The sequence below is a fragment of the Phalaenopsis equestris genome, unplaced genomic scaffold (genome assembly GCF_001263595.1).
Source record: "Phalaenopsis equestris unplaced genomic scaffold, ASM126359v1 Scaffold000002, whole genome shotgun sequence".
Lineage (NCBI taxonomy): Eukaryota > Viridiplantae > Streptophyta > Magnoliopsida > Asparagales > Orchidaceae > Phalaenopsis > Phalaenopsis equestris.
Window position 1 is genome coordinate 66,173,350 of NW_018164444.1, and position 10,234 is coordinate 66,183,583.

General features: G+C 35.1%; 1 protein-coding gene across 3 annotated transcripts in view; it reads left to right on the top strand.

The window, feature by feature from the left end:
* The window catches only part of LOC110039008 (P-loop NTPase domain-containing protein LPA1-like), a 17,365-nt gene that overhangs the window by 6,265 nt on the left and 866 nt on the right, over positions 1 to 10,234 (top strand). The window contains exons 3-7 of one of the 3 annotated variants that reach the window (XR_002295480.1): positions 727 to 808; positions 1,403 to 1,825; positions 2,104 to 2,844; positions 9,114 to 9,218; positions 9,633 to 9,978. Coding sequence is in view for 2 of the 3 variants with exons in the window: in XM_020743952.1 (XP_020599611.1) it covers positions 727 to 808; positions 1,403 to 1,825; positions 2,104 to 2,844; positions 9,114 to 9,218; positions 9,633 to 9,917 (1,636 nt within the window). In the remaining variant the exon portion in view is untranslated. Of the gene's footprint in view, positions 1 to 726; positions 809 to 1,402; positions 1,826 to 2,103; positions 2,845 to 9,113; positions 9,219 to 9,632; positions 10,176 to 10,234 lie in introns of those variants that run through there. The other 2 variants (XM_020743952.1, XM_020743959.1) reach the window with 2 other exon arrangements.

Sequence of the window (10,234 nt, forward strand, 5' to 3'; positions counted from 1 at the left end):
TATATATATATATATATTTATTTATTTCATATTCATAATTTACTAAATGTAAAAAAAAGTGTCTATGACATGTCGTGTCCCACCTTTGGCAATTGTATAGTTTTGTTGTCCCGTGTCGTGTTCGTATATGTGCTTCATAGTTCTGAGTATGGTGCAAGTTTTGTATGATAATTTTGGTTGAAAGTTATTTAATCCTACTATGCTGCCCAGCTTGGCTGGGCCAACTGGGGCTGGTTGGTCCAGGCCGGTCAACCTTTGACTGGCGTGACACAGGACTAGCAACATTGAGAGTTATTTATGTATAGCACAGCTAAAAATTTTATAAACTAATTTTGCATATGAACTTGGCCAAACTGGCAGATAGCTAAATTTAGTTGAATATGAATATTATTAGTTGGCTTTGGAATCACCAAAAGAAAAAATAATAGTCTCGAAAGATTGGATTAGAGTGTTATGGCCTTAGAATTATGAGCAAACTTAAATTGGTTTTTTAATGTTTTAAACTTATTTGTTCAGCAATTTGATGTATAGGATTAATTATATTTTATTGCACTTCTAGTAGTTAAACCTTTCAGCTCTATATTCGTTTAAATTTTGAGCAAATGTTTCCATGGTTGCTCTATTTGTGGCTTCTACTATCTACTGAACTTTATCTAGAGATTCTAAATTGTATTATATGTTGTTTTAAGTATTTAATCTCCCTTCCTCTTAATTTTTTTTTTGCAGAATCCGAGAAAAGAGGGAATCTGTGACTGTTCTTTTATGTGGAACAAGTGGATGTGGAAAGTCTACTCTGTCTGCTCTGCTGGTATCTTAATTGCAGCTTGACAATACAATCTTTTACTAGGTCCATGTATATGTGGAATTTGCACTCATTACAGTTTGAAATTGTGGGAAATATATTGTTAACACACACACACACATATACATATACATGTATATGTTCCGCATACCCCAGTCTGTTGGTCGGCATCCTCAGTATAAGATCTCTCAGGTCGGGGGTTCAAATCTCCTCTGGCGACGTGAGCCTTAAGGAGGTGGTACTCAAATTGTCTCTCACCATTATGAGTGATTGGAGGTTCATATAATAGTCTCTCACCATTTTTTTAAAAAATAATAATATATATATTATTATTATTATTATTATTATTATTATTATTATTTGTGTGTGTGTGTGTGTGTGTGTGTGTGTCTTTTATGTATCACATAAGGTATCTAGGTTTTGTGGTTATTCTCACAAAAAAATATATGGTTTTTTTTAGCAGAATCTTTTGGTTTGCAGACTTGTGAAATTGCTATTCTATAAGGAAATTTTTAGCATTGTATTTTTCTTTATTTAAAATCGTGTGTGGTAAGCCTGCACCAGCCTTTAATATTATTTCTTGAATGTGCATCCAAATAGGGAAGCAGGTTGGGCCTCACCACTGTAATCTCTACTGATTCCATACGGCATATGATGAGAAGCTTTGTTGATGAGGAGCAAAATCCTCTCCTTTGGGCTTCAACTTATCATGCTGGAGAATACTTGGATCCAATAGCAGTTGCAGAAGCAAAGGCTAGACGGAAAGCACAAAAACTAGCCGTCTTATCATATCCCATGGTCAAGGATGAATTTTCAGAAGGAAACTCAAATGGAAAAGCTGATGGCCAAATTCCTATTAGATTAGCTTCTGTAGATACGATTAGCAAGAGGCAAATGGCCATTAAAGGATTTAAAGCACAGAGCGAGATGGTGATAGATAGCTTGGACCGTTTGATCACAGCTTGGGAGAATCGAAGAGAATCAGTTGTTGTGGAAGGAGTCCATTTAAGCCTCAATTTTGTGGTGGGTATCTTTGTAAGAAAGAAAACAGTATTCTTTAGTTCTTTAACATTTAATTGTTTAATATAAGTCTTCCAAAATCAAGTTGGGGAGGGAAATCAGATCTTAGTTGTCTTTACTGGAACTAGTAAACTGTTCAGATTTTTATTAACAAATTTTATTAAAAATTATTATGCCTTTTCTGAAAAAGGACTTGCTCATTCATGCACCAGTTGAACATGCTAGTTTATTAATTATCCTTCACAATATTATGGCTGATTTATATTGTTAAACTTTTGTAGATGGGGCTAATGAAGAAACATCCTTCAATAATACCATTCATGATCTATATTGCAAATGAGGAAAAACACATGGAACGATTTGCAGTACGTGCAAAGTATATGACTCTTGATCCTGCCAAGAATAAGTATGTCAAATTTATCAAAAATATCAGGACAATTCAGGACTATCTGTGTAATCGGGCAGACAAGCACTTGGTACCTAAAATTAATAATACGAATGTCGACCGTAGTGTTGCATTAATTCATGCCACAATCTTTAGCTGTTTACGTAGGCGTGCTGCAGGAGAATCTCTTTATGACCCAGCTACTAATATGGTGCCATTAGTGGATGAGGAGTATAGAAATCAATGTGCTGCTGATAGCCTAAGTTCTAAGGGAATGTTCCAATTAATTCAGAGGAAAGGTTCTTCCAGGCATCTCATGGCCCTTCTTTATACAGATGGCTCTGTTGCTAAAACTTGGCCATTTGAGTTCGCTGATGGTAGTGTAAAATGCATTTCTGCCAATGGTAATGATAAAATAGTGGGAATTTCCATGTATGGCCCCTTGCATATTGGAAAGGCAGAACCAGTTAATCTCCAGTTTGGTAATTTTGGAATCAGTGCCTGGCCCAGTGATACAGGTGGTACTAGTCATACTGGAAGCATCGATGAGTCGAGGGCTGACGGTACTGATACTGGCAGTAGATACTTTTCCTCCTGTTGCAGCTCTCCAAGGCTATCAGAAGCAGCCGCCAAAGAAGTAAGTTTCCTTTTTTTTTCTATGAATTTTTGTTATAATTCATCAGTTACTCTTCTAAGAAGCCTTACCCAATTTCTGTTAAATGAAAGAGATGATCTTCTTAGTCCAAGTGTGGGCTGCTTAATATTGTAGTTTGATCACAGACTCGGTTTTTCTTTGATATTTGGTGTCTTGTCAAAGTAAAGGCTGCTTAATATTGTAGTTTGATCACAGACAAAACTTGCCTTTACTTTGTTTCCTTGTTAGCTGTTCCAAGAGACAAAAGTAGTGTTTCTTAAGAATAGGAGACACAATTAGAAGAACCAGAAGTTACCCAAAAATGGGTAGATGGTGAGCCAGAAGTTGCCGCAAATGGATGGTGTATTCTGTTTTGAGGGGCATAGGACTAGGTTTGTTTTGAAATGTAAAGGTGTGTAACTGGTGCTTGGTTGTCGACTCGGGTCAACTATTCGGCTTGATTCTGATCTGATATAGACTGGACGCTTCATATACCATAACGAAAGAACCTTTTTATTATAGCTGGAAACTTGAACTGAATTTGACTCGGGAAAAATATGGTTGACTTGAACAGGGCTTGTCTGGCTCAGAAAATGTATGAATTGTGTTTGGTTTGGACAAAAGATGATGCCTCATTGTTGCTTGCAGGTGTGCAGTACCATCTACGTGAACTTTGCATGATTTACATAATTAAGAAGAACACTCGTGTTTCATGCTGGAAAAGAGGAAAATAAGTGAAGGGGAGAGAAATTTACAGTTGATCGGCGCATTGTGCAAGGTCTTTGGTGTGCTGTGAGGTGTTGTATTCATTATATTAAAGTTTCCCAAAATTTATACTAAAGGTCCTAAAGAGGTCCGTCTAGCTCATTGGGCAGCCTTCTAGATGATTTAACCTAACAAGCATATAGATTGCATGAATAAAATATTAAAAAGCAACCAAAATTGAAATGAATGCAGCTTATATTTGACAAATTGTACCCATTCCCCCAGCTCATCATTCTAGAGTTCTGAAATGAAGCTTCTCCACTTTATTTTTTCCTTCGTTATTCCCTCTCTGACGCTGTAAATTTCCGTATTCTATTGGCACCTCATGCCCCCTTTTTATGAACAAACTATTTGCTCAAGCATATCAAGACCATGTATTGGTTATGAATCATTGTTGCATTGGAAAGAAAACCCAAATCCATTAACCAGCCATTAGCATAAAATTATATGCAATTTCCACTTTTAAATTTAGTGATTTTTAGTTAATAATAAAAACTATTTTTCCTTTACATTTTATCAAAATCACGTTAGCTCTTATTTAATTGCTGCCACCTCCCTTTATCTTCTTCTTTATCTTGTTGCATACAGCCTACTTGCTTGCCTGGGATTTCTAGCACTATCAAATTGTTTCTTACTCATTCATGCTCTTAGTCGTCCTTTCGCTCGCTTAATGGATTTCACAATCCAGCCTGATAGTTGGAATTAACCAAGTCGGGAACAATAGTTGGACGGTTTTAACATTTAAACAACTATCCACTGAATTATGGAATCTTCAAATTTATAAAAGTGCCACTAAAATCCACAAAGTGTGATAAAATTAAGTATCCAGAAACAACATAACTAGTACCTATTAGTTGCAGTACTCCCACTGTAAATCAAATCCATCCTATAAACCAAATCCTTCCTAACAGACATATTAACCTAAAGTTTTTATTCTCCTAAAAGAAAACATTAATTTCAAATATAAGTTTGACTTAATGAGTAATTATAATTTTTATATGCATTAAATTATGATGCCTATAATATGCTTGAATGACCAAAAAAAATGTAGCTCATTACTGTATAAATTCTTGAATCTTCATTTTCATTTTTTTCCCTTTTTATTTCGCTTTAAGTATATATCATTTTAACATATTTAATCGTCATAATAGGATTACAATCATATTCGAATGTATCCTAAAAAAATATACCCCAAAGTACCCTCAAAATGTGCCCGTATGGACCCTTAAAAAGATGTACCTGAAAGTACTCTCAATTTGCATCTGAAGATACATCTTTACTATTTCTTTTAATGTGCACGGGTATATCACATCCCCTGTCAGTACCATCTGGGGTAATCCTGTATGACTTAACATTTGTATTTCATTTCATATCAATTTAAAATTCCTCAAAATGTACATTCATATGCCCGTTATTTCCCTCTCATTTGTGATACAATTTCAGACTTTTAAATGATGAATGAAATATTTGTTTTAAACAATTTAATAAAACATTAATATAGTACATAAAAAAAAATAACCACTCACTTTTGCTTACATGCGAATTATGAAATACTTCTCCACTAACTTCTTTAAGCAACCACTAATATTAATTAAGTATACAAATTATTATAATAATCTCAACCAAAGAAAGCTTGATCATATCTATCATCTTATCATTAAATTGACATATAATAATCAATATATTACTCCTTACGTTAAAAGGTCTAGTTTAATTCTTGCACAAGGCTTCTTTTTCTTCTTAAGTTTAATTCTTGCCGAAAATCTCTCCCACCAGTCTCTACTCGATCGTGAGAGCTCCCTCCTTCCTTCGATTTCGAATGGTCTCCCCTAACAAAGCATGCGAGGCTTGCTCCTCATTCTTCGCACGGTAGCAGCGCACAAAACTGATCCTCCTTCCTTCCTCTTCGGCATTGCTCGAGTAATAAGCAATAACGTTGATCAGGTGTGGTAATTATTGCACGAGGAAAACCGCACGAATCTTCTTCCTCTTTTGGCTTCCTCCACTCATAGATAAGTTGCCCGACCCCTCTGACGGTGTTTTCTTCTCCGACTTCCTTCCTCAGTTAAGGTGTGAACAGTATTCTTCTCTTTCGATCTCTCAGCTATCTCTCGCTTGCTAATTCGATGGTTGGAATGAGAAAATGTGTAAAGGAATAAAAAATATGTCTCTTACGAGATTATGCATCTCTAACTGTATGTATCTTTTTATTTATTTATTTATTTTATTATTATTATTATTATTATTATTATTATTATTATTATTATTATTATTATTATTATTATTATTATTATTTTAATTCAGTTATTACTATCTCCCCTCTTTATAAAATTTCATCCTCAAAATTTGAAAATATTTAAAACAAAAACAAGCATACCTTAAATGAAAAGCTGTGATATTTTTCTTACTTCTCAAAGACTCTCAAGTAGCATCCTTCTTCAACTCATACTTCTATAAAATCTTCGTAAAAGAGATTTTTTTGTTTCACAGCTTCTTCACGTCATAATCCAGAACTCTTTCACGTTCCTCAAACATAAGTCAAATCAGGTTGAATGTCAACTGAGTTTGTTATCATCCTATTAACTTCATCCGCAATATATTTTCTGATTGAAGACATGTGAAGATTATTATGCATTCCCTGCATACGAGCTGGTAAGGCCAATTTGTTAGCCACCTTCCCAATCCTCTTCACAATATCAAATGGATCGACAAATCTAAGGTTGAATTTTTCTATCTTTCTAAATCAATGCATACCTTTTAGTGGAATGTCCTTGGTAAAAATAAACTCCAACTTCAAACTCAATTATTTTGTGCTTGGCATCGTAATATTTTCATTATCCATGTTGTATTGTTTTCATTATGTCTCTGACCAATTTATTCTTCTTAGTGGCATCATCAACTAAATTAGCTCTAATGATCTTTCTTTCACTTATTTTAGACCAACGTACTTCATATGGAGTTTTCCCAATGCTAGCTTAGCAAACTACTATTGCAAGTAAATTCTACTAATAGGATATGTGCTTTCCAGTCTCTACTAAAGTCAATGACACATAACCTTAGTAGACCTTCCAATATCTGAATAGTTATCTCCGACTGACCTTTTGTCTAAAGGTGAAATGTAGTTTTGAAAGTAAATTAGGTGCTGAAAGCTTTCTAAGCCTTCTTCCACAATCTGGAAGTAAATATGTCATTTTTGTTTGAGACAATAGACTTCGGCACTACATGCAATCTCACATTTTTTTTACATATATAATTTAGCTAATCTCTCCACTGGATCTGTCTGTCTTATGTAAAGTTTAAAGTTAAGTTTTGAAATCATATTATTAACTTATTAAAGTTAATCTTTTATAATGATTTTTATCCGCTTTTAAAAATTTATGATAACCAATCTGAATTATTAAAAGTCCTAATAAGAGTTCACAAAATGAGATTAAGGGTCTGTTTGGGGCAACTTATAACGCCGCCTCACCGTTCGGAAAAAATGTTTCGGCAACTTATCCGAAAACGCGGTTGAGTTTTACAATAAATGCAGGTCGCGGGTCAAACCCTGTGAGCCACCCGCAGGTCGCTTTTCAAGATAAGCTGCTTATCTGGATAAGCATAAGCTGCCCCAAGCACACCCATCTTTTACTGAGTTATGTGAAATACCTATCAGGTTCATAATGAGGTAATGTTTTCTCCCCCATAAACTTGATTCTTTTTCCAAAATATGTATAACAGGAAAGTAATAATACAAATAAAAAGCAGGTAAGTACATGAAAACGGTAAATGCATAGTCCACTCATCAAGTACAAAAATCATAAAGTAAGAAAACGTGGTGCGATAAAAATCTCAATATAAAGGCTGTCACTTTGTAGATAAACAAGATTAAAAAATAATTTAAATGAAAGTTCAAAGTCGATTTCAAAGCAAATTTCAAAACAAAATTTAGGAAGAAAAAATATACATGATCAACATATCAAATAACACATAAGTTACAAGAAATGGCTCCCTATAAGATAATTCAAGGTCTCCTAAATTTTGGGTTAGGTTCTCTCTAGGCTTTTCAGGTTTATGATTTAAATCTACTAGATACTCTTCCCTTGGGCTGTCTTCAAACTCTTCCACATGGGACACTCCTAGGATTAGTTCTATGGGTCCCTATTTATGCTAGGGGGTTGCCTTATAAAGAAGAGCAGATTCTTCCTTGGTCATTTCCCAACAAAAGTCATCCGACTCAGCTTGCTCTTCGGGATCTAAATCTTTCGATTCTGAAAGCTATCAAATACCCCTAATATCCTTTGGAGTTCATTAGTTAAAAGTTTAGCTAACTGCTCAACTTGATTTTTTATGTTTCTAAAGGCATTAGCTTGGTTCTTTCCCCGCATTTATCACTGATTCTTCCAAATAATCACTTTCTTCAACATAGTCACTATCTTAGTTATTCGAACTTCCTGCAGGATAGACTTTGGGGCTCTCCCATTGTTGGTTGTCTATTCTAGAGTTATAATTATTTCAATTGAAGTTTGGGTAGCAACATTTTTGGGTGTAGGCGTTTGATTTATTCCTCAAACTTACTAACAATTCTTCTAATGACAGGGTATGCTCCCTAAATTGGGGTTCCGAAGTGACTTTCCAAGGCTGAGTTTGGCAAATGTGGTCCCTATCCCAGTTGTTCTGATTTTCTATAAGGTCGGATTGATATTTCCCCCAAACTTGGTATTTTAGACTAATGTAACTAATGTTCCAATCAGAGTTTGGGGAAGTAGCCCAGTTGGAGTTGTAGATATTGGAAAATGGGTTATGGCCATTATTTCTTATGGCATTAACTGTTTTTAAAGTATAGATGCTAGGATCTACCACCGGTCCATGAGTCCACCCATTGTTGGGTGAAAGTCCTTGCATCGTATTTGTACCCAGATTGTCTAATTTCCTAGAAAGTGCAGCCACTTGGGTTGCCAGGATAACTAATACCTTAGTTTAAGGGAGGAAGAGGCTTGCTAGCAGTAAGGTAGAAGAGATTAGGAGTTGGGAGAGAAAAGGGTGATGCAAGAGAGAGTCAAACCAGTTTATGTATTGGCGGTAAAGGATATTCGATCAAAACCTAGCAGCCATAATATGTATGAAATTTTCATCTCTCCAGAAAGCAACCCTAGAATTTAGCCCCTAGATCAATTATTATATTATTTTTCTTAATATTGAGAAAGACTAAAGCAAAAGAAATAAAGTTGATCAAGTATTATTATATCAACTAATCATATAAATCATTAAAAATGAATCATAATAGTTGATCAATCTATATATCTCATCGCACAATGAGGCCTCCTTGATTGCTATTGAAGGCTTTCATGTTGCCAAAAAAATTAGATTAGCAATTGCAAGGAAGGAGAAGAAATGGTCTCTCGAGGTACTGGAGTACATGGATTGCTCGTCTCTTATAATTAATTTATTATGAAAATTGCCATTCCATTCTCCATTTCTTCGTTTATTTTCATTTTTGTCCGTATTTAGCTGACATCTTTTTGCAGCTAAAAGAGGAGTTATCTGTCTCTGGCAGTGAAGAGGCTGATGATCACCCTGATATTGATAGTGATGAGGATCTAAGTGATGTTGCTAAGGATATTCATGATGAGGTGAGTACTTATCTCTAAAATTAATTATTTCTCCGGGCATTTACATGCATAGCACACAATTCTTATGTATTTACATATATCTACACCTAAATATTCATATTTACGCACAAAACACTCAAATCTTTAATGTCACATAAAAATAGCATTATTACCGCTATTTAAAAGCAAAACACATATTTTCATGCAATAGGTTTAAAGCATCAAAGTGCTATGTATGTAGCATCAAAGTGCTATGGCTATGTATGTAAATATGAAAGTTTTGGTTTGAGATATGTAAATACATAAGAATTGTGTGCTATGTATGTAAATTTCTCTTGCTTCTATTCATTGCTTCAAGAACGTATGGTAAAATCTTACTACCACCAAATTATTACACCTGCTACTGAATACATTATTACCTGGTTCCCTCCACAGATGGAAGGCTCGGTTGAGGAACACTCTACCAAGTCTGCTGAAGAGTACGATGATCTAGCAATGCGAGATGTCTTGGAGGAGGCAGAATTGATGGAACATAACGAGTTAGTTTCTGATTCGAAACTTTCAAAGCGTTTCAGTTCAGTAAGCAGCTTGCAAGACGAAGATGAGTACCAGCAGAACTTGGCTGTCACTCACCCACTCATCTCCATGAAAGAGGATACTATTCTGAGCACAAGCTCAAATAAGAAGGGCTCCATCGGTATTTTAGGGCGGCATTTGTGAGCATTTTGGCCCCGGTTAGCTGCCTCTGCGGTTCTCCGGTCTCCTCCCAGTGGCTCTAACGGTAATAATTCCATTTTTAGCTGTCTTTCCTTCTCTTAAACTATCCATATTTAGTATCTGCTTTGTGGTGCATATGTGGCTGCCGTCTATATCTTGTGGGAGAAGTTATCGGAAACTTCCTTTATATTATTGGATTGGGGGGATATGATTGTGGGCAAGGGAGGTTATGGGAGAAAATTTGGAGTAGGGTATTCTGATTGAAATGCAAGTAAGATGAATTTCACTGATATATATATATATATATATATATATATATA